The sequence below is a fragment of the Pomacea canaliculata genome, linkage group LG5 (genome assembly GCF_003073045.1).
Source record: "Pomacea canaliculata isolate SZHN2017 linkage group LG5, ASM307304v1, whole genome shotgun sequence".
In the NCBI taxonomy this organism is placed as follows: domain Eukaryota; kingdom Metazoa; phylum Mollusca; class Gastropoda; order Architaenioglossa; family Ampullariidae; genus Pomacea; species Pomacea canaliculata.
The window spans coordinates 26,520,966-26,548,861 of NC_037594.1; the positions used below are offsets into that span (position 1 = coordinate 26,520,966).

Here is a 27,896-nt window from a genome sequence, read left to right on the forward strand (position 1 = left end):
ACAAGTGACCTCTGCTGTGAAAGATGCTGCATGTAAGTATTAGCTGTCAGGAGAAGCCTGATAGAACAATTAATTGTCCTGAAGATATTTCTTTTGTCATATTTTGTTATTGTGTAATATAAGTGTTTTGAGATGCATGAACCATACATGAAGGCAGAGGGTGGGTTTTCTAGATTTGTCAAATTTATTTCAGATAAAGGAGGAGTTAAGCTAATTGCATGATGATAATCATTCTTGCTGTTTTCAGATCTAGCTCCCCTCATCAACTCTGAATGCAAGAAAGACATGTCTATCACACTCCCACTAGCAGTATGCGGTAAATATCAAAATTATTGGGTTTTTTTTTTACTTGGCAACACAAAGAATAACGAGCAACATAATTTATTTGTATAGCAACAAGCTGCACACAGAAAAGTAATTCAAACAATACCTTTACATAACCTAATTCGATGGTAAGTACTCAGTGCTCCCAGAAAGTAGTGTTGTGGATCAATTGTTCATAAAAATAGTTAATTTTTTGTGCAGCAATGTACACCATTGAAAGCCAGTAGTTCAAACACACCTGGTGATGGACCAGCCAGGCAGAATTCTACCAGTCTACTTGGTCATCTGAGCAAAAAAAAAAGGAAAAGACAATATAATACAACAGAATGCACTACAAATACAAAAGACATGAAAACTTTGCAGCTCCTGGACAGTGAACTTGATCGAGTTAACAAAGAATCCCAACTGATGGACATTAGAATAAAACTGGCACAGACAGAGTTAACAAATGCAAAGCTGTCATAGCTCAAGACTTATTATGAATTAAAGAGGCTAGAAAACGAATAGTCAATACCCGCTGCTGAAAGTGTCGACAAACTGATTGAGCTGGATATTGCTGCTCTGCCAAAATCCAACTGAATAATAAATATTATGACCATTCAGTTTGAAATTTTGACTTGTTTGTTATTGTTTTGTTGTAAGTGTTATTAATTTGTCAACTGTTGGTACAACCACACTCTCACAGCCCTTGCCTAAGTTGTTGAGCACATGTCATTAGGAAACTTTTTCTTAAATCTATGATAATCCCTGAAAGTATACATTTTGCTGCTCTTGTATTAAAATTTCTTTACACATACCTTAGGAAGAACCGTGCAACAATTCTATCACGTGCGTGTCTTCCTGGCAGTGCTGCATCCTGGAATGGGCCACCCTCTCTATCATTATTTGAATCCTCATCAGAGGCCTGATCAGAGTTGTCATTCAGATCGGGACAAGGGTGTATCTGAAGTCATAAAAGTATATTCTGAAGCACTGGATATTAAAGGGGATGAGTTTATGTAATTCTAAACCATGATGAACACAAAATGGTGCAATATATTACAACATAAAAATAAAGACATGTACTCATCAGCCAATAAGAAAAACTTTGACAAAACAAAGACAGTATATACCTTAGTTGTGCCTGAAGGCAATGAAACCGTGTCTTAAAAACACCATTGGCTCTCTCAATGGTGCTCCTTGTTGAGCAGTGTGAGCGGTTGAACCTTTCCTTGGTTCTGGTGTCTGCATTTAGGAAGGGGGTGGGTGATTAGCCAATCCCTTAGTGGGTAGCCACTGTCTCCCAGAATTATCCCAGACAGGGGGCGAGGATTTCTCTCCATAGCTTTGAAAAGGGAGCTCTCCCTTAGTATACGGGCATCATGGACTGAACCAGGCCAGTTTACGACACAATGGCGAATGATGAGGTCCGCATCACACATTAATTGTACATTAATGGTATGCTGACCCTTCCTATTCACAAATATCTGTTCATTTTCAGATGGCCGACGAATAGGTATATGGGTGCAGTCAATGCAGCTGGCAGACACACATATTCGTTTAGGTGCCTTGCAAAGGCAGCAGACACTCTGATTAATATGCGGCTGATTGTAGCTTTGTCGATGCCAAAAGTGTCAGCCACCACAATTTACATGGTGCCTGTTGCATAAAAGCGTAATGCCACCATCACCTGCAAAAAGGCGAAGTACAAACAAGTTTTGTAAACAACTATAGCATTCATAGGAGATAGGAAATATTATTGACCTCCATGATCTATCACTCACATTTTAATGAAACTGGCCCTTTTTTGGTTACAAAGGACTATGTGAACATAAACCTAGTATGATTATTTACCTGTTGAGAATGTGAGATACAGCGTGCAAATTTATATACTGTGAGCAACTGCCTGTCAAATTAATAAACGCATATTAAATCTAACTCTACCGGAGGTTGTGGGTGCTCTGCTTTTTATTTTGGGTTGTGTTATTTGAATACAATAACAAAAATGTTTACGTCCTACAAAAGTACTCAACGTTGTCAATAAGATTGCTATTAATTATAGATTAAAATAGCGACATTCGATATTATGCTTAAGAAATCGAGGACGTGGTAGAGAGATACCATGTGTTATAATGACCTAAGAGGAAGATGAATGTACGTAGTAGTGACAAGTCTTACCTGCAACTAAGGCGGAACAGAACCTTTTGGCTGGAAAGGGTGGTCAAGATCATTTTCCACCAAGTCCACCAAGTCAATGATGTTCGTTAGACCATGAACGTAGATCCCAAAGTCTCATTAAATTCCATTTTCGCGCTGCTCTTCCGGAAGTACGACCGGCCTTTAGGTTCGCCGAGACTAACAGCGGATCACTTCGAAAGAGGCCGACAGTGAGTCTCGGCATACAGACATCACACCTATACACGTCCATGGCTAGACGGAATCGAAACCTATCATACACATCGACATCATGATATACTTCAAAAGGATTAGATCTATCCCCGAAGATTCTGTCTCGTCTCAATTGCCGACGCACGATGATTCGGTAAGCAACAGGATGAATCGCCATCTTGGAAAACTGCCGTGTGCGCATGCGTAAGTAGCGAGTCGCGGCTAACCAAGGGGTTACAGGGAAGGGCAGCCATCTTAAATTTTAAGACGAAGACCGCTCGCTGTTGCACAAGACTTGTCGAGGTCAGTCTATTGTGAGAGGTCAAGATGCTTTGTTATTGCCGCACGTCCACCGCTCACTGACATTCCGTGCATCCGGTCCCAGAAGACTGTAAGTAGGCAGAACACGTGACCTCGACAAAGAGCGAGCATCACCACGAAGGACTGGCAGTTGGAAGTGTCTCACTTTATTGAGGCGATGTCAGAAACAGAGTTAGAACCGCCCACATCTGACTCCAAATATGAATTAAGCGAGCGTCCCTTTATTTCTCCAGCTTAGTTAAGAGATTGCAGGTGGGATAGGTGCACAAAATAAGATAGTAAGTTGGAGCCAGTCTAATTATTTGAGGGGAGGAGCGAAGAGGCGGCTGTTCACACATTACGGACGTGAACCTTTGAGAAGAAATATAATTTTCTGCAACAGCTGCAACAGACAGGACCATGTCACCAAAGCAGACGACAGATGTCAGCATTTAGCGCTTCTTCATGACAGTTACTGGTTTTATTTCAATAAAATAATTAATAGTAATTAAAACTTCTATTTAGACTTGTATTAGTTATTTGAAGTAGATGATTGAATTGTCTTAATTAATAGTTAATTGTTTATTAAGAGTAATGAAAATTTTATTGTTCCTTCGACCGTATATAGTACTTTTTTTTACCTCTCTTCCAGCTTCTCACTGGTGTCTAACAACAACAACAACAACAACAACAACAACAACAACAACAACAAACAAACAGACAAAATGCTTCTACATAAACAAGTGAAGAATAAGAAACATCCACATGACTTTACTTTCAATTTTTTTTTTCTTTAACACATGTCTGCGCATTTTCACATAAAATTCGTCCTTACACATAAACAAGAGGATAATAGGAAACACAAGCACATGCAATCCTTCGCCACAAGTTAAATAACGACCTTGGTGTGTTTCATTACATAAGTAAGACTTGATGAACATTGTTTACAAACCTGGTTTCCTTATTTATGCCTCATCATTACTAATGAGATGGGATGGGAGGCTGGGAATTATTTGTTGTGAGAGATCCGTGTATCAAATAAATCACACAATGTAGGTGGTGCAAGTAAAAGAAGAGAAGGAGTTTGATGAGGTCAGCATCATTAATTCTTTTTAAACTCTAGTGATAAAGCAGAATGAGGAGGATTTACACACTTAATTACTCAGGCCTGTCTCACATGGTGGGCAGGAATATCTGAAAGCAATAAAAGCTACAGGTGGTACAGGTCAGCAACACTTGCATCAGACACCGACACCCACAGGTAGACGCTGCGCTGTCGCTGCTGGAGGTTGCTACGTATGTCCTTCTTTTAGCTCTTAGTTTATCTAATATTCTTTTACCTCCCACAGCTTGTGGTATTTTTGAAAGGCAAAAGAACAGCAAGGTATTTCATATTGCGTAGTCCCTATTTATTCCTTTCCATTTTAATGTCACCTTATAAATTTGACAAACTTTTAGTTTCTCTGTTCCTGTTTAGTGTGTAATCATGTTGTTTGTGACTGTAGTATGATGTACACACATACCAAGAGTCACAGCTTTGTAACTTTCTCCATGTAATATCTAGTCTGCCATCTGACTTCCACATCGACTTGCAGGTGTAACAATCATCTTTGGACTTCGAATACGATGGCACTCAGACTGTTCATCTGCCTCGTGATTCTCAGCCTTGTGGATGAGGGACACAGTAGTCAGTCGATACGCTTTACTCCTTTCTTTATTAGTATCATTCTTCCAAACTGAAAAGAAGTTTGAATAAATAAAGTAAAAGATAAAAAAAATGAATAAAAGAATACACGAATGAATAAAGAAATTCAGCTTAACTATATACCAACTCAGTGAATTACAAAGATAAAAAGTATCTACCATTTTGTTCTCTTTTGTTCATGACACGTCACTTATAGTACGGTGTTGAACTTTGGATACCTTCCTAAAAAAAAAAAAAAATTTATGCTGATATTCTAAGGTAAGGATAGCAATGGGCATCACGAAAGAAACAAATGATTAAGTGTAATTCTGAAACAAAGTAAAAGGATTTTTTGAATTTTTGACAACCTGTTGGGTAACGTATGAAAGTAATGTTAGTCATGAGTTTGCAAATAGTATGAAAACAAAGCTAACATCACCATTTTTATTTTGTGTGCTGCAGGCTGTTATGAACCCCTTGATCCAGGCCCTTGTATGGCAGAAATTACTAGGTATTATTTCAACATCTCTTCACAAATGTGCCAGAACTTCACCTACGGGGGCTGCCAAGGCAACGGAAATAATTACTTTACCATGGATGACTGTACACGTGACTGTGTTTGCTCCTTGCCCAGTCAGCCGGGTCCTTGTCAAGCGTACAACCCCAGGTACTTCTTCAACGTAACTTCCAAGGCCTGCGAGGAGTTTATCTACGGCGGCTGTAAAGGCAACAGGAATAATTTTGAGACTTTGGAAGTCTGCCAGCATTCCTGCCTTCCATGTGTGTATAGAAAGAAAGAAAGAAAGAAAGAAAGGAAGAAAGAAAAATGAGTAGAAAAAAGAGTAAGAAAAAGATAAAAATAAGGAAACATTCAAAGACACTAAGATGATAAAGACAATCTGATTTTATCCAGCAGTGCTGTACATAGTTTTTGTTCTCAAACATTGTTGAAGTAAGCTACTTACTTTATTTTTATATTTTCTTTCACAGACTGCAACCTGCCAGCGGAGACAGGCCCTTGTAGAGCCAGAATGGAGAGATATTTCTACAATTCTACAACTCGAGCTTGCGAAAAATTTATTTATGGCGGATGCGCAGGCAACGCAAACAACTTCGAGACGAAGGAAGACTGTGAGAAAGACTGTCACGAGTCCTGAGATGTGGGCAACTGAGACATAGACAACCATTCAGCTCTTTCGTATTTTGTTCCAAACTATATCATATAATCTAAAGATACAAGCAGATGGAAAAAAATGTAAAGAGCACATGTTCAAGTGTCTTGATAGAATACAGAGAACGTTGACAAGAACCACTTAACAGTTTTTCTGCAAACGATATTTTATGTCAAACCATCGAGATCTTGTAAAAATAAAGACAAGATAACAAAGCAAATTAAAGCAACAAGACACAATGATTCAAGTCTTTATTTCTGTGGATGTGGCGCTTATGTCTGTTATTAACTGAGTCAATAAGTGTCTGAGGTCATTGCGAAGATTTGACGTCATTTTATTCGTATGACGCACTCTGTGTGTAAGGCTTGTAAGGCTCTGTCTGTCGGAAACTGATGAAAAGACAATTTTGAATCTTTTCCATCTTTTCGTGGCAATCGGGTGCAGCACATTCTCGAGGCATGGTTGTCACTATGGAAACCACACGTCATAGGGTCACGTGACGGAGAACGAGACTTCGTGGAAGCAAAAAAAGAGTCCTGTGTAATTTCTCTTATTAAACACAACATTCTACTAAAAACCTTCAATGTTTTCCACATGAACACACATATAAATAGACGAGATTCAAATGTATCTACTCTTTACGCCATTCTAAGCAGTTTTAGTTTGCCTTTACAATCCCTTTAAGTAATAATAACTTAAGACCACGCATTCTGCATTATATAATGTACTAAAATATTGTATAATGTACACGTGTCAGAAATATTGTATAATGTATACCTATCAGAAGTAAAAGGCTGTTCTCCAACCTTTAGGTTGCTGGCGAGTGAGATGTTCGAGACATAAAATTAAAGGCAGTAACGTTTTACGTTTATTACTTCACATCCGACATTTACATCTGCTCCTTCTTTATTCTGTCAGTGTCGGCGGTGTCTTGATCAATAGCAAGGGGTCTGGTGCACACGACTTGTCGAGGTCAGTCTATTGTGAGAGGTCAAGATGCTTTGTTATTGCCACACGTCCACCGCTTACTGACATTCCGTGCATCCGGTCCCAGAAGACTGTAAGTAGACAGAACACGTGACCTCGCCTAAGAGCGAACAACACCAAGAAGGACTGGCAGTTGGAAGTGTCCCACTTTATTGAGGCGATGTCAGAAACAGAGTTAAAACCGCCAACATCTGACTCATAAAATGAAGCGAGCGTCCATTTATTTCTCCAGCTTAATTAAGAGATTGCAGGTGGGATAGGTGCACAAAATAAAGATGAAGCCAGTCTCATTATTTGAAGGGAGGAGAGAGGCGGCTGTTCACACATTACAGACGTGAACCTTTGAGAAGAAATAAAATTTTCTGCACCAGCTGCAATAGAAAGGTCCATGTCACCAAAGCAGACGACAGAAGCCAGCATTTAGCGGCTGATCCATGATAGTTAGTGGTTTTACTTTCAATTAAATAGCTAATGTATTAACAGTTAAAGGTTTATTTAGACTTGTAATATTTGAATGAAGTAGATGATTTAATCGTTGGTCTTAGTTAATATTTTATTAAGACGAAGGAAAAACTTATTTCGTCTATCAGCTTAGAATTCTTTATTCTGTAGCAAAGAATCTTTAACAACTAAGATTTAAGATGAAGGTATACTACTGTTTTTTAAAAATCAACCAAAATACCCTGCCTGAGTGTAAGAATAAATAATGAAATGAAAGGTTTAATAAAAGATTTGACAAAAAACAAGCTAAGAATTATTTGTTGTGGGACATCCGTGTATCAAATAAATCACACAATGTAGGTGTTGCAAGTGAAAGGAGAGGAGGAGTTCGACGAGGTCAACATCATTTTTTTTAAACTCGGGGGATAAAGCAGGTCTGTCTCACATGGTGGGCAGGATCATGGGAAAGAAATAAAAGTACAGGTTGTACAGGTCAGCGACACTTGCATCAGACAGCGACACCCACAGTAGCCGCTGTGCTGTTGTTGCTGGAGGTTGCTACGTATGTCATTTTGTTTACTCTGAAAGACAGAATTGAACCGTAGTCTGTCAAGTTTATCTAATATTCTTTTACCGGGACTGAATGAGTTAGCACTTTTTTGAGACCAGTGATAATTTTTGAAGGCTGTTGACCAGATTAGCAGCAAGGATGTAATTATACGGTGTTGATGAACCAGTTTATTATCTATCGATTTTATATGTGTTGTAAAAATTATGAAAACTTTTGTTGAGGGTGAAAGAAATAAGGGAGTAATAGACCGAAGGACTCTTCTAGATGAATATCCAAATATTACAAAAATACTACCACATAACAATCGCAGTCTTAATACTTTCGAGTATAAGGATGGCGTTAGAAAAGGTAAAAAAGTAGGAAGATTAATCTCTTGGACTTAATGTAACTTTCAGAAACAATTCGACTCTCATACAAGAAACAGAATAGATTACAAATGAGGACACTTGATGTTACTGTCTTAGGTATGGTTGTCAGTGTGTATATTTCACAATAACACAAGTACCCGATTCACAACAGTGCGCCCACATGCTGAATGATGTTTGTAACTGAAAATGTTGTTTTAAATAGCAAGTAAATAAATAAAGACATATTATTACACATTACACAAATATAATTTCATAAGCAATAACAGAAAAAGATGTCATACCTTGTCTAGGCGAGGTTAATCCACAAGGGGTGGGTACCACTCGGCTTTGTAACTTTCTCCATGTAATATCTAGTCTGCCATCTGACTTCCACATCGACTTGCAGGTGTAACAATCATCTTTGGTCCTCGACTACGATGGCACTCAGACTGTTCATCTGCCTCGTGATCCTCAGCCTTGTGAATGAGGGACACAGTGGTCAGTCCATATGTTTTATTCTTTTGCTTATCTGTATCATTCCTCCTAATTGAAAAGGATAGAAAATAGACAAAGAAGAGTAAAAAAATTCAATCAAAGGAAAAGACGAAAAAGAATAAAAGAAAGAATACATAAAAAGTATCCACCATTTTTTTCTCTGCTGTTTATGACTAGTCCCTAATGTAAAATTTTTGGGCACCTGCCATAATAGAAAAGTTTTATGTGCGTATATTCTATGGTAAAGATAGTAAGAGGGGCACCATGAATGACAAAAATGATTGAGTTTAATTCTGAAACAAAATAATAAATTTTTTAAATTTATGAAAATCTGTGGTAACGTGTAAAAGTATTGTTAGTCATGCGTCTGAAAACAGTATGAAAACAAAGGTAATATTATATTTTGATATTTGCAGGCTGTTTTGAGCCCCCTGATCCAGGCCCCTGTAACGCACGCTTTATTAGATATTATTTCAACCCCTCTTCAAAAATGTGCAAGAAATTCACCTACGGGGGCTGCGAAGGCAACGGCAACAACTACGTCACCTTGGATGACTGTACCCGGGCCTGTGTTTGCTCCTTGCCCAGTGAGCCTGGTCCTTGTAAAGTGAACAACCCCAGGTACTTCTTCAACAAAATGTCCAAGTCCTGTGAGGAGTTTATCTACGGCGGATGTCGCGGCAACCATAATAATTTTAAGACTTTGGAAGACTGCCAGCAAACCTGCCTTCCATGTGTGTATAAAAAATGAAAGAAAGAGAAAGAATGAAAGAAAAAGTTTGAAAAAGTAAGAAAAAGAAAGAAAGAAGAATTCAAAGACACTAAGTGAAGTTAATAAACAATCTGATTTTATCAAGCTGTGCTGTATTTAGTTTTTGTTCTTTAAAATCATTGAAATAAGCTACTTTATTATTATTATTATTATTATTATTATTATTATTATTATTATTATTTATTACAGACTGCAACCTGCCAGCGGACAGAGGCCCTTGTAAAGCCTCTCTTATCAGATATTTCCACAATGCTACAACTGGAGCTTGCAAGTCGTTTACTTATGGCGGATGTGGAGGCAACGCCAACAACTTCGAGTCTTTGGCAAAGTGTCAGAAACACTGTCCCCGTTAGACCAATTCAACAGAGATGAAAAAATGTTTTGATATCATAAAGACAACTTTAAAAAGAACCATTTTAACAGGTTCTCTACAAACGATATTTTATGCCAAGCGAAGAAACTATCAAGATACTGTAAAATAAAGAAAATAAACTAAGCAAAATAAAGCAACAAGACACAATAATGCAGGTCAAAGGTCTTTATTTCTGTGTACGTGGCGCTGGTATTTGTTATTTACTCGGTCAATAAGTGTTTGAAGAAAGGGTACACCAATAGACGATAGAAAAGAGAGATTGGAACTTAAAATAAAATAAAATTGTCAAATGATGTCTTCCCAACTTCACGGTAAACGGTAAACAACAATGTGCTATTGTTGATACCACAGGTTTATACCCTTGGGTATCGAGGAGGTAAAGAACACAAATACCTTCATTGAATACCGAGTATCCGGAAGCGGAAGTTTCTCTCCCACCTTTTAATAGGGATGGAGCAATTTCAGCCAATCAGAATGCACAAAACATACGCCCTAAAAGGTCAGGTCACAGTTAGCAGCGGACAACCTTCGTTGTAGCTGAAGACCGCAGATTATCATTGCTATCATCAAATAGACTCGAAATGCCGACCGAAATTTTTACTGCGTGAGCAGAATTCAGTGAGCAGGACACTGAAACATTGTCAAAGCTCAAGGTATTAGAATTTTATTCCTACATTACTAATAAGAGCTTGAGACATGCTTTTATAATTTGCAATATCAGTTTGGTGTTAGTCTTTTAAAGTGACTGCAAATATATACAGTATATATAATTGCAGTGTACATATAATTATTGCAGTATATATATATAGATAAGTAAAAACTATTGTAATATATGTCTAGAAAACAAGAAGGATGCTCAAGCAATTTCATAAAAGTGTGTACTATTGCTAGTGTTACAATTATGACTTTCTCAATTAATATCCATGCATATTTCTGATTTATTTCTCATATTGTCTTAGGATTTACTACCTGAAAGATATCAGCACCTTATCTGCAAATAGCATGTGACCAGTAGTGCTAATGATCATTTTCAAGCTACTGTGAAAATTAACCTGTTTTCCAAAGATGATGTGCTAAAGTGGAAGAACAGCTTTCAGGAATCTTCAAAAGTTACTTTGAGAATCAAGAGAACATACCCTGCTCTGTTAGCTAATTTACAAGGTAGTATTTATATGATTTGTCATCTTATTTTGTTTCATAGTCTACTCATAGATATTATCATTAACACTTATGCTGGCATATTCTGTCCTTCAAATGTGTGTATACACATGTTTTTTGTTTTATTTTGATATGTACATGTGTGTGGCAGGTGATCTAGGAGAGAAAAAGACCTTGAGTACAATACCATGGATGACTTGTTTTGTTGAGGCATATACTCTGAAATTACTGTACTACTTTAATCATATATATTGTGCTTATGTATGTATATAATGTGCTTATGTAAGACAACAGATATTTTTTGAAGGGTGGTGGTGGTAAGTATATGACATTCACTAATAAAATAAGAAATGTAAACATTTACTGGAAAGAAAAGACAAGCTGATTACAAGAAGAAAACCCCTTCAAACTCACGCTTGCATCCCTCACCTAATCTCACACTGGACAACATGCCTATATGAGGCAACCTCTGAATGATAAAACTGAAACATCACTTTAATACTTAACAACATTCTCATGTTTTCTTAGATTGATCCACAGACAGGTTTTCCTTTTTTTTTACTTAGAAACCACTTGAACATGCACAGGTGCTGACTTCTGACCTACGTTATCTTTTTCAGGTTGGTGTTTTCACATGACCCTGTATCTTGATGAAATGTGTCATTTTCATCTTCTGAAAGAAGTGGCTCGTTTCTTTTTAATCTGTTAATGCCCACACCCTGCTCGTCACATCCGGAGATGTGACCTGATCACAGGAACAACAGTCTTTATCCTGGTTGCTGACCTTTAAGCTCAGCAAAATCCTGCACACAAATAAACATAGCTAAGAAACCCGAACAGAAAAAAAATCAAAATTCAGATTTAAATTTAAGGAACTGTCCATAAACCTAGTCAGTCAACCCATTTAATAATTTAACTTTAGTGATTAACAGAATCCAAAATTAAAAATAATCCTCTATCCACAAAAAAGTTGAAAAAGAAGCTCACAGACTCGCCTCAAATAATTTAAATATTCTCAAACACAAATCGCCAGAATGAGAGTCAGGTACAATCACATCCAATGCTTTCTAGTTGAATAGGCCATGCCCTCCTAACATGTTTACAGCATGTTACTCGGGTAATTCCTAATAATTATTTTTCAGGGATTAGAAACATCAAGAAATACATTTTTCTATGATATTCGAGTCATCTGATTGTACATCGCTGTACTCGTGTCGGCATTGAGACACTCACTCATGTTCACAATGTAGTTTATGGATGTGTTGTTTTTATTTTGAAGGTGAAATGTATGTTTTAGGCCATTAAAACAACTTGTTTTCTTATCCACGCGCCCACGTCGACTGATTAGAGGAGATGGGAAGGTGAGGCCAAGGACCTGTCCTGGTCTGTCCTCTGCATAGGAGTAGGAGCGGCTTCTATATAAAGTGTCTGCTGTCAGTCAGACCCAACATCTCATCCGAGAATCCATTTGTGTCTCTCCTAACAGACATCTTGTGCTACAAAAATGGTATTGAAGATCTTTGCCTGCCTGCTGGTACTCGGCCTTGCGAGGACCTACACGTGGCCTGGTAACTGAAAGAAGTTTGCTCCACATCCCAATTTTCGTGATTGATAGTTAGAAATAGTTTGTTACAGGTTCTCGACAGTCATTGGAAAAGTCTAATTGTTAGTGTGCACGTCCGTTCACTCTAAAACAGTCTGTGAGCTCCTTATCTTTTGCCCTGATAAAAGCACTTTATTATCTATAACCGACTTGGGAAAATTAAGCCAAGGTTCTTAACTGTGTTGATTAACTCCATTATAGTCGAGGGGGTGGTGATCGGGAGGTACGATGTGTGCAACCTAAAAAGCCTTTTGTGACTGTCAGAAGTATCAGTGGGTAGATAGGCTGGGGGTGATGAAGGGGGAAGGACACCCTGCAACACAGCAATATTGAATCCAAATGTCAGCGACTGTTTTACAGTAGGTTTTTTTTTGTCTTGCAGGTTGTACAGACCCCGCTATCATAGGGCCATGTCGGGGGCAGTTTTACAGGTATTTCTTTCAACCAAATATCACAGTCATGTGAGCTTTTCATCTATGGGGGCTGCGGGGGCAACGACAACAACTTCTTGAGTCTGGAGGAATGTCAGAACGCTTGTCCTCCTGAAGCCAAGAGAGAGGTCGCCATCAATCCAGGTAGCAACAATAAGTTAAGTGTACATCTAATTTAGAATTCTTTATAAATATATGTGCATTTCGGTTTCAATTTGTGAAAAGTGAAAATGTCATTCAGATTTTATAATCATGTAGTCTTCAATACTTCTGACACTTGGACGTATGTTCTGCATGACAAAGATCAAAAAAAAAAAAAAGAAAAACATTATAGACACCTGTTTGCTATGACTCAGTAATCGAAAGTTTACCTAGTATTTCTTGCTTAATTTTTCGCACGAAATATCAAAGTCAAGACAAAGAAAATAAAGTACATTTTTTTGAAATCATTGAAAACCTTATCCACCAGATTGCAACCTGCCCAGAGTAACTGGCTTTTGTGAGGCCTACATGCCAAGGTATTTCTACAACCCGGCAACCGGAGCCTGCGAGCGGTTTATTTATGGAGGGTGCATGGGCAATGCCAACAACTTCCACACTATAACAGACTGTGAACATGCTTGCATCCCTCAGGCCAAGAGACAAGCCAGCCTCCCGACAGGTAAGACTTGTCCCCATCCTTGGTCAAGAACTTTCTCGTCGGAATCACTGTAGATGTCACCGGTTATTAAAATAATTTCATTTTCATATCTTGCAAACAGGAGAAATTCAATAATAAGTTTAAGCAAGTCATATAAATTACAATTTTAGGAAGATGAAAAGCTGTGTTGTTCTCGCTTTTTGAGGATTTACTCATTGACGACTGAGTCAACAAGATAGTCGTCTGTAACAGCTAATGTCATCACAAGACTGAATTCCAATGATACCTGGAGCTCTTAACTGTCTCTAACACTGACACTTTTTCTACACTTTGTAACAAATATCATCTACATTAGCTAAGTGTCTAACAGTAAACCAATAATCAATCAACACAAAACAACTTTAAATGATGTTGATAGTGGATTCTATTCCAGCCTGCAGTCTGCCCAGTGAGACAGGTCCCTGTAAAGCCTACTTCCCCAGGTTTTTCTTCAACACCAACACCGGGTCGTGCGAGCAGTTCATCTACGGTGGTTGTGATGGCAACGCCAACAACTACCTGACAGTAGAGGATTGTCAAGCAACTTGTTTGGTGGCTAGATAGTCTGTACTTGTACACCATGAGTCTGCTGACTGATTGCCGGTCAAACCTTCATTTACTCGCGACTAGAAGATGCTCATGTTGCAGTTGTAAACAACGACTACCAGTTAAAATACTGAGTAGGAGCAACTCACTTTGTGACTGACTAATGTATGTGAAATGTTTGTCTGTAAGACAATACAGCCATCATGGTGAACAATGTGCAAAAGCGTGAATGTACAACTTCTAAGAGACAATCCAGTTATGAGTTCATAATTGTTTGTAATTTTTTGTTTGTAATTATTTTCGAAATAAATTCTACGACAAAGGAAAGCAGTTTGTGGACATTCACCTCTAGTGAGGATCAGTACTAAATGATCATCAAACAACAAGACAATTTTCTTGATTGGTATCCTTCTTCTTTGTTCTGAAGTCGATGATTTTTAGAAGAGGCTCGTTAATATATTTTAAATAAAAGATTATTTTTGTGAGGGTGAGCTGACAAGAATGATACTAGTGATCGTCGTTTGTCGGAAAATACCGTAGTTGAACTGCACCATGTCCGAGGACATATAAGCGAGTTTTTGTAGCGATTATAAAATATAAAGTAAACACATAAAAATGCACAAAGTGCACGCGCATATTACATACACACAAACAAAAATACACACGATAATAATAATAATAATAATAATAATAATAATAATAATAATAATAACAACAACAACAATAATTTGTATAGAGCTTCCTTCCCACCAATTAAAGGTAGGCTCAAAGAGCATACTTCAAAGAAAAAGAAAAGAAAAACTTGCTTCTCGTTAACAATAGGGAAATTTCAAACCAATACTTGTTAACAGTTTTTTTTTAAATATCTGCTTTTGTGATAATATTGTTAAGATAAATTCTTATGCAGTAGGTAGCTAATAATGCACGCAGTGGTTTGTTGTTTTTAAAGGGACCCAACTCGATGGAGGTATGGCGAATGTAAAGCAATGAGTGGATGAGAGAGAATGGAATAGACAAAAGTGTGTCCAGCACCTCACTTCTCAACGACCTACCTGACATTATAAGTAGATTCAACGAAGGTCACATGAATCAACTCATTAGTTTGGAGCTGTCACTTGAAATTTGCCAGCTGTACTTGTGAATTATTTCCCTTGCTGATAGAGTAGGACATGCAATGTCTACACTCTAGAGACTAATACAATGTCTTGCACGAGTCTATTGTGTTCAGATTGCCATGATGTAGTCCTCTTTTCTGGCTTAGTGTTAACATCAATCGCCTCTGTAGCAACCGAGTATTGGTTTCAGTCTGACTGATTTACTTTCGGACTTTATGTTTTTCCTCTGTCAGACTCCTCAGTCATCCAACTTATACATCAGGTATGACTGACTCACCTGTGTCTTTGTCTGCCGCCATGACAGTCACTCGTGCTTTCTGATCACACGAAAACATAATTTCAGGAACAGATTACCAGTTCTTTAATGTACTTCGTGTGTGTATATATAGACACATGTCTGTGTAATGTGTGTGTGTAAACTTTGTGTGTATTTTCTCAATCTCACGCAAAACACCTTGGACGTGGTGCAGTTAGAAGTACGACAAATGACCACAACCACCACCACAATGCCCATGCCAGAACACCATCAGAGAAATAACTCGCTATTTAAAATTTATTGTTTTATTATGCTGCCAATCATATCAAACGACTTTCTTCAAACGCTTCTCGACCTCAGAACCAAGAAACATGAAGAATTATCACTCGAGTGTCTGTGCTTCCATTTTCTACACTCAGTCTTTTGCGCATTGTTGAACATCATCGCTGTATTGTATTACAGGTAAATATTTCACATACACTTGCAAGTCACAAAGTAAGTTTTATTATATAAACAATTTTTGAGAAACATTTGTAACTTTACAAATCTTGCAGTCGCAAGTAAATGGTAAATGACATCCGATCTCCTAGTCAAGGTTGTACCCGTCACTAAAGTCAGCAAACTCCTGGTGTACAGGTACAGAGCGATCAAGCGATCAAACAAGTTGCTTGACAATCTGCTAAACTCTCGTAGTTGTTGTCGTTGCCACCACAACCACCGTAGGTAAACTCCATGCACGACCCGGTGTTGGTGTTGAAGAAAAACCTGGGTATGGCGGCTTTACAAGGACCTGCCTCACTGGGCAGACTGCAGGCTGAAATAAAATCCACCATCAACATCATTTAAAGCTATTTTTATGTTGATTGATTATTGGTTTACTGTTAGGCACTTAGCTAATGTAGATGATATTCATTATTTTAAAGACATGAGACTGAAAGGATTTTCAACTGACTGACATCTACAGTGGTTTCAGACCAGAAAGCTTGGTCTTGTCCAAGATTAGGCACGACCAATCTTACCTGGCAAGAGACCCACTTCTCTCTTGGCCTGAGGGATGCAAGCTTTTTCACAGTCTGCTACAGACAGGAAGTTGTTGGCATTGCCCATGCACCCGCCATAAATAAAGTGCTCGCAGGCTCCGGTTGCCGGGTTGTAGAAGTATCTCGGGAAGTAGGCCATACAGAGGCCACTTTCACTTGGGCAGGTTGCAGTCTGGCACAAAAGTTTTACAGAGACTTTAACCACACATGATTAATTTTCTTTGTTTTTATTTTGACACTCCTTAGAAGAAGAAATATTAAGTAATGATCTACTGGTAAACATCCGATAGCTGAGTCATAACAAACAGGTGTCTAATTCCTTCCCTTTTTCATTTTTCTTGTCTGTTGTCATACAGTAAGTTGGAGAAGTTTTAAATGTCCGAAATGTTAGAGACTGCATGATAAAATCCAAATGTAATTTTTAATAAAATGAATATAGAGATGTAAATTATGTATCAATTAATATTAAAGAAAGCAAGACCTAAACATGTTGTTGCTACCTGGATTGATGGCGACCTCTCTCTTGGCTTCAGGAGGACAAGCGGTCTGACATTCCTCCAGAGTCACGAAGTTGTTGTCGTTGCCCCCGCAGCCCCCATAGATGAAAAGCTCACATGACACTGATACTGGGTTGAAGAAATACCTGTAAAACTGCCCCCGACATGGCCCTATGATAGCGGGGTCTGTACAAGCTGCACGACAAGAAAACCTACTATAAAACAGTCGCTGACATTTGGGTTCGTTATTACTGTTTTGCAAGGTGTATACTTTCTTCACACTTCATCATCCCAACCTATCTACCCACTGATACTTCTTACAGTCACAATAAATCGCTGTGGCCTCAGTTCCCAAACATACTCCATCCCGTCCACCATTGCTGTCAACAGTAAGGACAAGGCTGGATTCTAGTCTGTTAGTTGTAAATCAGAGATAATTTTACTTTCTTAGTGACTGATGATAGATAAGCTAGTCACTTTCCCATCTGACCACAGAGTCAATGAAGCAGTGGTTGACTTATTTTGTAAGAACAAATAATTTTGAAGTCAAAGAGAAGGGGTTGACTGTATTTTTTAGGTCTATCCTTTACCAAAGACCCTATTCATGGACATGCACAAATCGTGGACAAGTAAAGGTCAACTAAAAGAAGAAGCAAGTGAGAAGGTAGGAGGGAGAAACTTCCACTTACCACTGTGACCCTCATTGGCAAGGCCAAGCACCACGAGGCAGACGAAGAGTTTAAGAACCATTGTATTCTGTAGCACAAAAATTCTATTAGGCCAAACAAGAGGTTGATCTCCGGATCAGAGGTTGAATCAGATTGTGGACTGGGAGTGAAAAGCTGACATTTTATATGCCAGACCTTCCTACATAGAGGACACACCAGGACAAGTCCACGGCCTCTCCTTACCATCCCTTGTAATCGGTAAACGTGGGCGCATAGATAAGAAAACCATGTTTTCAAAAACCACTGATGTCAAACAGAAAAAAAATACTTCCATAAAATGTGTAGCGAGGATTGTGTGTGTGTGGTTGTGTTTTACTAACAATGCAGACATGAGTATACCGAAGTACAATCACTATCAGATTAGACGAATGTGGGAGAAACATTTGTTTTATTGGCAGTATTTGAAGTTTCTAACCCCTGAAGATATTAGTATGAGGAATTACCGGAGAATTAATTTGAATTCATTGTATTCAAGATTTGCCTTACACTAAAAATGAACCAGAACAGGTGGACTCAATGTACAATGTCAGACCTTAGGAACATGCCATGGGAAAGGGAAACAGGAAAAGACGAAAGGTGGTGAGTTTGAGTGTCTATGGCCGCCGTTTATCGTTGATATAAAGATGTCTGTCAAAGGCTTAACGACCAGAAATTGTGAAGCTGAGACTAGTCATCGTTAATGTTGAGTTTTTCCTGCTCCTTGGTGGTCTTGGCGAGCTTGACGATTTCTCCTCAATCTTTGGTGTAAAGTTCTGACAAGATTTGGTAGAAGGGAATGCTTTTATTTTATTTTATTATTTTTTTTTAGCTTTTGATGTGGGTGTGTCGGAGTCTGAGTGGGTACCTGTTTGCGAATCTTTAGGTTTTTGAGCTTGGAAGCTTCTATTTGAATTTGTTTCTTTGTATAGATGGACTTTTGTCTTGTTTGTTTGATGTAAAGTACTTCACATATTATTAAATTAAATTTTTAAACGCTTATATTTTAATTGATAGTATAATAAACATAAATTCTAAAGGTATCAATCAGCTATTTATAAAATAATGTTATATCCAGATTATACTTTTGTTTTGCATTCCTTTGTTGGTGAGTCTAATCTTACTCGGCTTTCAGGTTGGCAACACGAAGAAAGAATTCTCTGTATTCATGTTGGTACATTCAACGAAAGAGACTGTTATGTTGTAATTTTGTCTTTAAGGGGGAAATTATGGTTTTAATGTCTTTAATGTATATCTTTGTCAGCCGAAAGCCTTCAGAGTGCACGTATGAATTACAACATGTGTCATCATGGGGTCAACCGGTGTCAAAAGAGTCCTTTGGGTGTGGGCATTTACAGATAAAAAAAGGAAACCTACTTTGATCAGGTATTTCAAAATGGAACGTTTGAGATCCAAGTTCATATAAAAACAACAACCTGGCAAAGATAACAAAGGTCAGAGGTCAACAACTGTGTGTTCGAGCAGTTTTTAAATAAAAACTGGAGACAGCTCTCTCTCTTTCTCTTCTTCTCTCTGTTTTCATATGTAGATATGTAAGTTTTAATGTTATATTTGAATCGTTTGAGATCATCGTCATCATCATCATCATCATTATTGTGAAAGAAGAGAAAAAGGAAAGGAAGGAAAGAGGTAATTAAACTGGATAGTGAAAGATATTTAATGCCAATTAGGCAATGTACCAGATGGGGGATCCTTGATGGCTTTAACATTCATTGCGACTGTCCTAATAATTCAAACACCCTAGGATGTGATTTGCAGATTGCATATGCTGTTTATCTTATTAGTGTACATTACGTAAGCGATCACGTGTTTCGCAGCCGTTGATAGATTTGTAGGCATCTGGGAAACCTTTATTAACAAGAAAACAATTGCTAGAGTGCAGGGCGTTCCAAATGTTATGTCACATTTATAAATTACTGAGATTGATGAGCAAACCTGCCTTTGAGCTGCACGCAGTTGATTTGATTTGTAGAGTGCAGATATTATTTATCTCATTAGTGCACATTCCGTAAACAACTACCTGTTTTGCGTCAGTTGGTCGATTTGTACGCACCTGGGAAACCTTTATCAGTAAGAAAAAAATGTGTTAAAGTGCAGTAAGTTTTAAAATGTTATGTCGTGTGCACACTTCACGATCAGTGTCGATATGTTTTTACTAAATACAACAGAAATATTTCTATTTTACTGCTGCAGTATTCCTGGTTTTTATCTGAAAACGTAAATATTGACCCCGGTGAACCGGGCACGTGGGCGAGAGTTAACCTCAATTCTCACCCACCCTTGTCAACATAAGTTGCAGGGGATACTCACACGTCCATCACACAGTCTACCACCTCAGCCCTGCTGTTCCCCGAACACAAAACTCGACATGTGATGTACATATAGCTCGTGCACCATGATGATGTCGGCTAAAACACAGATATAATAGTCAAACCTCGAGAGCACAAAGGCACTGAGAAGAGTTTTAGTCCCGTCAGTTGTAGGAAAACGACTGATAGTACTAGTAAGTCAAGAAGAACACCATGAGGACGGAAGGATGATTTAGGGAAGGAATAGGGTGTCGTTAACACCCCGCCAGATGTTACCTTAACAACGATTATAAAGTCCGCACATGTAACAGGCTGCAGGTACAGCAGCCACTTCTGAAAACCCTACCTGAAAAATTTCTCCAGTTTTCGCCATTTTGCACTCGTTGTCTCGGCATGAAGCTCACCGTGCTCATCGTCCTTCTGGTCATCGGCTCACTTCATGCAGTTCCGGATTGTGAGTTTATCTTGTTTTCATACTTGTTTACATACCCCTTTCCCTCAGTGTTTCCTACGTGGAACTAGTAGACAGGTCAGATCAGTTCTTGTCGCTTGACCTTTGCACAGACCTAAAGGATTAACCCTAACCCTCTAGTGAAATTTTTATAGCACCAACCACAAATGGAACCCAAACCATTTTGCCATTCATTTCATGATGAAAACTCACACACTGGAAAAATGCAACACCTATTTAATTAAAACACGAAAATCAGTGTAATTAACGATACCCCAAACCACAATGACAAAATATAGTAATGCTACGAACAGATACGAAGAGTTTGTATCGCATGATTTAGTCATACTTTTCTTCCTTAAACTTTAAAAAACATATTGTTTTAATTAGAATTATAATCCACTATAGTCACAAAAGTCAAGATTATTCAGGCTAAAAAAAATCTGATTACTGCCGAGCACATAAGTCATATACAAGCTTTGCATGAACTCTACTTGAAAATCTCTCGCAGCTACCAAACGTGTCTAATTTTCTTGTCATTTGGGAAAAAAACAAACAAACAAACAAAAATAAAAAAAAACCCGTTGTGCTGCTTGGTTTCAGACTGCAGTCTCGCCCCAGAAAGAGGTCCCTGCAAGGCATACATTAAAAGATACTACTACGACTCCAAGGATGGAAGTTGCAAGAGGTTTATCTACGGAGGCTGCGCTGGTAATGCAAACAACTTTCAGACGAAAGGCGACTGCGAAAAGGCCTGCCACTGATTCTCTGCAGTCTGACCACACTACTAACGGAAACAAACGCAACTTTAATATAACAGTATCTTGTATTCAGTCTCTCAATAAAATTCTGAAGATGTTCAATTCTCTCAGTTGCTTAACAACCTTAACATTTTGTGCAGCAGTCTGACAGATTCCATTATTCAAATTGAAAATAAATATTAATAAGACACGAATGATGTTGTCATTTATTCATTACCTATGTGTTTGACTGACTAGGGTAATTAAGAAAAAGAAAGACAATAGACAATTGTAGTATCCACAATTTTCTATCGATTAAAAAATTACATTATCCAAGTTTCCTTAGTAAATGATATTAATTTCACGAGGATAAAGAATTTGGTAAGAAGACTATAAGTTTTAACACATGCTGTATTTATATCTAAAATGTTACTTTTGTTTGTGATGCCGACAGCAAAGATGTTAAAATAATATACCCGTATGTCAAATACCTACAGAACTGTCAGTTTTTCTGCAGGTGTTTTTAGTTTTTCTGCTTCCAGTTAGACAGAATGGATAATAAGTATCCACAGACATACCTCAGATGTTTCAGTTTTACAGAGTTTACAAGGCGAACATCGCCTTACATGTTTCTTTCTCTTTTATCTTTTCCTTTCTTTTATTATTATGCACGCAGCGAGGGTGCATGGTCTCGAGACAGTACATGTTGTTTTTCCAATTAAATCGAAAGACAATCTGTTTAGACTATAGATCGTGGAGGTACGTGACCAAGAACAACAAAACATTGGGTTTTTTTATTCACATGCTGAAGAGTCCTCCTCTCTGGTGAGTTTTCCTCGGTTTGTTTGGGGGGCAGCCATGATATAAAGTATTTACTTCGTTCCTTACGCTCCCCACCCATCACGCAGGGTGTCTAAAAGATGTCACAGAGAAAGGGTAAAAAGATGGCATCGAAAAAAAGCTATGATAGAAAAAAGACAGGAGAAAGACCAGTGTAGACAGAAGATAGGAAAGATAAAGCTGTAGTATGACAGGGAGATGTTTGATTAGAAGTAGAATATAGATAAAACGGCCAGGTAAGAGAGAATATAAAAGCATGAGAAAAATGGTTTGAACAGCTCAGTCACCTAGCCAGAGAGAGGCTGTGTGCTCACCCCCACCACGAGAAGCCGGGCCCAAGGGTGGGAGAAGATCCGAGTGTGGGTGCTGCAAAAGTAGTACAAACACTGGAGGTTGCGGATATGTGAGTATATTAGAGAGTTTGAGACTCAGCGCTGGCGCGACGCGTACGGGGACGGCAACGTGTAGCGTCACGGGAACTTGCGTGTGACGTCATCACTTCTGCCACAGCCAGCCGTACAGCTACACGGCGCGACGGGTAGATTGGAGTCTAGCGGTTGTGACCAGAACGTGTAAATTGTTCGCTTTATTTCAGCTTTTTTTGCAAGGATAGTCAATATAATTTCAACTGTTTATAATATTTAAATCTTCTGCAATCATACTTTATGCTGGAAATTAAACTAAGCTGCTTGTTTATGAAGTTAAAGCAGTGAAAAACGACCATGCCTGCAATCGGTGGTTTATGTCTATTCAATCGTATGTACAAGACTTGCTCAGACACTTTTCGTGTAAAGTTATTTAATGACGAGATAAAACTGTTAAAGATAATAATTATAATTTTCTTCATCATTAGTTATCTATCCCAAAAATAACCGTTAAATATTTTTTTTTTACTTTATTAACATTTATTTTACATTAACACATTACATTTACACATTACATTTACATGACAAAATCATCAAAATCATATTCCTTGAATTATAACGAGCATACATAACAATATCACAAACATTAAATAGTGCCAGGCATTTTTTTGTCCCCAACATTTTGTGCAGAACTCTGATTTAAAGTAATTTCAATATACTATCTAGTATCTAACAACTAGCTCTCTATTTCACATATATAAACATTTATTTTTCTCCTTATTATACTTTACACATTATTTTATTTATTTTTTGAATATATAAACATTTATTCATTTACCTATTAATGATATGGCATATTCTATGTTTAAGCCATTCACTCCATTGCACCATACCATATATAACAATATAAAAGACATATAAGGTAGTATATGTCAACATGTATGAAAGTCTAGTCACTGCTTAAGTTTTGGTCAACAAGTTTTATATAAGGTAGCCAAAGTTGTACAACTTTTTCTTCTTTCATTTCCAGGCGAGCATTAAAAATTTCAATTTTATATCTATATTGCAGTATCTGAATGAATGGTTGCAACTGAGGTGTGGTTTTTTTGAATCTGCAAGAGTATATGTATAATTTAGCAAGTAGTAAGATTAAATCCAGCACATCATCTGTCTTAAAGTTATTACTGCATCCAAATAAAACCAGGTGTTCACATAATATCATCCTTGTCATAATCCCACATTTATTTGACACATAATTTTGAAAGTTTTGCCAGAAATCTTGAACACATTTACATTTCCAAAAAAATATGTTGAATGTTTTCTTTTTCACTTCTACAGTGATTACAAAAATCATCAATTTCTAGACCCATATTAAATAAAGCTATTTTGTCCCTAGTATTCTATGCAAGACTCTGATTTGGAGCCATTTTAATTTAATATCTTTAATCTTGGCTACTTTCCTGAAGATAATGTGCCAATCTACATTTCTATTTAGTCTTGTATCCCATTTTGAGCAACAGTTAGGCACATGTGTATTAGTTACCATGTTATCATAATACAGTCTTGCACCTTTCTGTACAGATTGAATTACACTAAGAGTTTTATTTGTATCATAGTCAAGCGGTGATGGATCAGTTGCATTCTCTCTGCCTTGATGCATATATTCCTTTATGGCTTCTATGCAACCATTTAGAGAGACAAAATTAATGTTTACATCATATATCCTTTTAACATCTTGACATGATAAAAAATTACCTCTTTCATCCAGCAAGTGTTTAATTAAATATATCCCTTTGTCTACCCAACTTCTATAAAGAAATGGTTTATTCCCAATCTTAATTTTATTGTTACAAAAAATAGGCTCTGATATAATCTCTTCAATATGTTTACACACAACACTTTCTCCAAATATCTCGTACGCTTTTAAAACATCCTTCCAGAAATTATTTACAGTTACAAAAGAGCCAAACTACTGGGCCAAGTTTGTCTAGGTATTTAACATTTTATGTGAGGACATAATAATCATTTTCAACTATGACTTAACCGTTAAATATTTCTAGTACTATTATAGAGCAATAGGAACAAACTATCTATAACTCTTGAATAAATATTTCATACCATAGGCAAAAATTATTTCTTTATGTTATTAATTTTTATTTATTATACAGTTGTAATATTTATTTTTTTTAATTATGTATATATATTATTTTGTTATGTTGTTCTGTATATACTATTACAGTTATGCCATAATTTAAGCAGTAACCATAAGCAATTTCATCTTTTGTAGCATTTTCATTTAACAAATTTTGATGTGTAATAGTTTATTATTCTTAGGAATTTATAGTGGTCAGGAATGAAATGCTGAGAAATTTTGAAATTAAATTGTACTGGTTATCCCTGGTCACTACTAGCATTTGCATATTTTTATTTTACTTTCAGAGGCAAAAAAAATTGTCTATGCATGCAGTTACTTCTCTTTGCATTCGCGCTCCCGTCGCTTAATCGCAATCGCTTTCTCAGAACGGGTACGCTTAGAGGCGGGCCCTACCCGTTGCAGTACGCGTCTTCCCCACGCGTCATGAATCTCAAACTCTCTATTATTGCGAGACACTGGAGAATAAATACAAATGTGGGATAGCACCAGTGGATTTTGTTGTGTATATATATATTACCAAAACTAATCAGTTTCAACAATATAGGATCTGTTTATTCTGAATAGTACAGTACAGTGTGATATCTCATGCTTACCTCCTTCTTTTCTTCCGTTTCGTGGCAGGAGACATGGCTTCAAAAGTGATACAAAACACATTGACAATAACAATAACAATAACAAAACAATAACAATAACAATTGACTTTATTAATCCCAACGGGAAATTTGAATGGGATCTTTGAATTTGATGCAGGATATGTGAGTATACTTTACTATATACAGCATTTTTTTCCAATAATTTATACAAAAACATATCAGTTCTAAAAATACATCTATCATGGATCAGTCCGTGTCTCCGAATTTTCCAGATTAGATGTTTCTACATTCACGCTTTTGCACATTGTTCACCATCATGGCTTATTGTCTTACAGACAAACATTTCACATACATCAGTAAGTCACAAAGTGAGTTGCTCCTACTCAGTATTTTAACTGGTAGTCGTTGTTTACAACTGCAGCATGAGCATCTTCTAGTCGCAAATAAATGAAGGTTGGACCAGCAATCAGTCAGCAGACTCATGGTACACAAGTACAGACTATCTAGCCACCAAACAAGTTGCTTGACAATCCTCTACTGTCAGGTAGTTGTTGTCGTTGCCGTCACAACCACCGTAGATAAACTGCTCGCACGACCCGGTGTTGGTGTTGAAGTAAAACCTGGGGAAGTAGGCTTTACAAGGACCTGTCTCACTGGGCAGACTGCAGGCTGGAATAGAATCCACTATCAACATTTAAAGTTATTTTATTTTGATTGATTATTGGTTTTTAACTTTTGACTCAGACTAATTAAAGTTACTGTTAGACACTTAGCTAATGTAGATGATATTTATTACAAAGGGATTGTAGGTCAGTGTTAGAGACAGTTAAGAGCTCCTGGTATCATGGGATTCAGTCATCTCATGATAGTCTTGTGATGACACTAGCTCTCACAGACGACAATCTTGTCAATGAGTAAATCCTCAAATGGCGAGATAAATACAGCTTTTCATCTTCTAAAAGTTGTAATTTATATGACTTGCTTAAACTTTTTATTGAATATTTCCTATTTGTAAGATATGAAACTGAAATTATTTAACAACTGACTGACATCTACAGTTATTTTCGACGAGAAAGTTCTCGACCAAGGATGGGCACAAGTCTTACCTGGCGGGAGGCTGGCTTGTCTCTTGGCCTGAGGGATACAAGCATGTTCACAGTCTGTTTTATTCAGGAAGTTGTTATTGTTGCCTCCGCACCCTCCGTAAATAAACCGCTCGCAGGCTCCGGTTGCCGGGTTGTAGAAATACCTTGGCATGTAGGCCTCACAAAAGCCAGTGACACTGGGCAGGTTGCAGTCTGGTGGATACGGTTTCCAAAGATTTCAAACAATTGTACTTTATTTTCTTTGTCTTTAGTTTGATATTTAGTGGGACAAATTAAGTCAGAACAACTGGGTAAACTTTTGATTACTGAGTCATACAGTCCGTCAGCTTGCTTTCAGGTGTCAAAAGTTTATAAGACTACATGATTATAAAATCTGAATGACATTTTCACTTTTAAAATTGAAACCGAAATGCATATATTTATAAATAATTATAAATTAGATGTACACTTATCATATTGTTGGTACCTGGATTGATGGCGTCCTGTCTCTTGGCTTCAGGAGGACAAGCGGTCTGACAGTCCTCCAGAGTCAAGAAGTTGTTGTCGTTGGCCCCGCAGCCCCCATAGATGAAAAGCTCACATGACTGTGATATTTGGTTGAAGAAATACCTGTAAAACTGCCCCCGACATGGCCCTATGATAGCGGGGTCTGTACAAGCTGCAAGACAAGAAAACCTATAAAACAGTCGCTGACTTTTTATTTCAATATTACTGTTATTCAAGGTGTATACTTTCTTCCTCCATCATCCCCAACCTATCTACCCACTGATACTTCTTACAGTTACAAAAGGCTTTTGTGGTTGCACACATCGTACCTCCCCCACTCCACCCCCTCGACTATAATGGAGTCCATCAACACAGTCAAGAACCTTTACTTTTTCCTTACAAGTCAGTTACAGATAATTGAGTGTTCTTGTCACGTGACAGTAGATTCTATGACGCAGTGTCACGTATCTGGCAAATACAAACAAACTATTATCAGGGCAAAGATAAGGAACAGACAAACTGACATTTAGACTTTTCCAATGACTGTGGAGAACCTGCCAGCGACTTATTTCTAATAAAGGAAGATGCAGGAGGAGAAGGCAGGGGGCACTTACCACTGTGACCCTCATTGGCAATGCCGAGTACCAGCAGGCAGGCAAAGAGCTTCAATGCCATTTTTGTACACAAGATGTCTGTTAGGAAAGATACAAGCTTGATTCTCGGATGAGATGTTGGGTCTGACTGTGGACTGTGAATGAACAGCAGACACTTTATAGGACAGCCGCTCCTACTCCTACGTAGAGGACAGACCAGGACAGGTCCTTGGCCTCACCTTCCCATCTCCTCCAATCAGTCGACGTGGGCGCGTGGATAAGAAAACAAGTTGTTTTAATGGCATAAAACATACATTTCCCCTTCCAAATAAAAACAACACATCCATGAACTATATTGCGAACATGAGTGAGTGT

General features: G+C 37.7%; 4 protein-coding genes across 4 annotated transcripts; 1 reads left to right on the forward strand and 3 right to left on the reverse strand.

Annotated features, from left to right (window-relative positions):
- Positions 1–322: 322 nt before the first annotated feature.
- LOC112564788 lies at positions 323–3,616 on the reverse strand. The gene is made up of 4 exons (XM_025239861.1): positions 2,609–3,616; positions 1,437–1,928; positions 1,122–1,267; positions 323–609 (listed from the first exon to the last, which is right to left on the reverse strand). Exons 1-2 carry the CDS (start codon positions 2,891–2,893, stop codon positions 1,491–1,493), a joined length of 723 nt encoding a protein of 240 aa, XP_025095646.1. The 5' UTR covers positions 2,894–3,616; the 3' UTR covers positions 323–609; positions 1,122–1,267; positions 1,437–1,490.
- Positions 3,617–4,143: 527 nt separating this feature from the next.
- LOC112564789 (tissue factor pathway inhibitor-like) lies at positions 4,144–14,577 on the forward strand. The gene is made up of 7 exons (XM_025239862.1): positions 4,144–4,287; positions 8,600–8,691; positions 9,105–9,422; positions 9,650–9,810; positions 13,001–13,169; positions 13,495–13,686; positions 14,099–14,577. Exons 2-7 carry the CDS (start codon positions 8,631–8,633, stop codon positions 14,266–14,268), a joined length of 1,071 nt encoding a protein of 356 aa, XP_025095647.1. The 5' UTR covers positions 4,144–4,287; positions 8,600–8,630; the 3' UTR covers positions 14,269–14,577.
- A 1,333-nt stretch (positions 14,578–15,910) lies between these two features.
- Positions 15,911–27,691, reverse strand: LOC112564790 (kunitz-type serine protease inhibitor 6-like). Its single transcript, XM_025239863.1, has 9 exons — positions 27,543–27,691; positions 26,909–27,100; positions 26,443–26,634; positions 25,837–26,005; positions 25,337–25,373; positions 17,848–17,914; positions 17,178–17,353; positions 16,641–16,833; positions 15,911–16,435 (listed from the first exon to the last, which is right to left on the reverse strand). The coding sequence occupies exons 1-9, from the start codon at positions 27,601–27,603 to the stop codon at positions 16,269–16,271; spliced, it is 1,254 nt and encodes a 417-aa protein (XP_025095648.1). The 5' UTR covers positions 27,604–27,691; the 3' UTR covers positions 15,911–16,268.
- On the reverse strand, positions 16,693–17,997 carry LOC112563980 (kappaPI-actitoxin-Avd3a-like). The gene is made up of 3 exons (XM_025238478.1): positions 17,848–17,997; positions 17,162–17,353; positions 16,693–16,833 (listed from the first exon to the last, which is right to left on the reverse strand). The coding sequence occupies exons 1-3, from the start codon at positions 17,906–17,908 to the stop codon at positions 16,814–16,816; spliced, it is 273 nt and encodes a 90-aa protein (XP_025094263.1). The 5' UTR covers positions 17,909–17,997; the 3' UTR covers positions 16,693–16,813.
- Positions 27,692–27,896: the final 205 nt, after the last annotated feature.

Bases quoted from the DNA above. Each gene is read 5' to 3' on its own strand.
- LOC112564788 (XM_025239861.1), bottom strand. From the start codon at position 2,893: ATGCGCACACGGCAGTTTTCCAAGATGGCGATTCATCCTGTTGCTTAC. The intron at 1,929-2,608 runs TGGAATTTAATG...TGACACTTTTGG, and splicing joins CCGGAAGAGCAGCGCGAAAA to CATCGACAAAGCTACAATCA.
- LOC112564789 (XM_025239862.1), top strand. From the start codon at position 8,631: ATGGCACTCAGACTGTTCATCTGCCTCGTGATCCTCAGCCTTGTGAAT. The intron at 13,170-13,494 runs GTAGCAACAATA...CTTATCCACCAG, and splicing joins AGAGGTCGCCATCAATCCAG to ATTGCAACCTGCCCAGAGTA. The intron at 13,687-14,098 runs GTAAGACTTGTC...ATTCTATTCCAG, and splicing joins ACAAGCCAGCCTCCCGACAG to CCTGCAGTCTGCCCAGTGAG.
- LOC112563980 (XM_025238478.1), bottom strand. From the start codon at position 17,908: ATGGTTCTTAAACTCTTCGTCTGCCTCGTGGTGCTTGGCCTTGCCAAT. The intron at 17,354-17,847 runs GTAAGTGGAAGT...CTTGTCGTGCAG, and splicing joins TGCCAATGAGGGTCACAGTG to CTTGTACAGACCCCGCTATC. The intron at 16,834-17,161 runs GTAGCAACAACA...CTTTTGTGCCAG, and splicing joins AGAGGTCGCCATCAATCCAG to ACTGCAACCTGCCCAAGTGA.
- LOC112564790 (XM_025239863.1), bottom strand. From the start codon at position 27,603: ATGGCATTGAAGCTCTTTGCCTGCCTGCTGGTACTCGGCATTGCCAAT. The intron at 27,101-27,542 runs GTAAGTGCCCCC...CTTGTCTTGCAG, and splicing joins TGCCAATGAGGGTCACAGTG to CTTGTACAGACCCCGCTATC. The intron at 17,354-17,847 runs GTAAGTGGAAGT...CTTGTCGTGCAG, and splicing joins TGCCAATGAGGGTCACAGTG to CTTGTACAGACCCCGCTATC.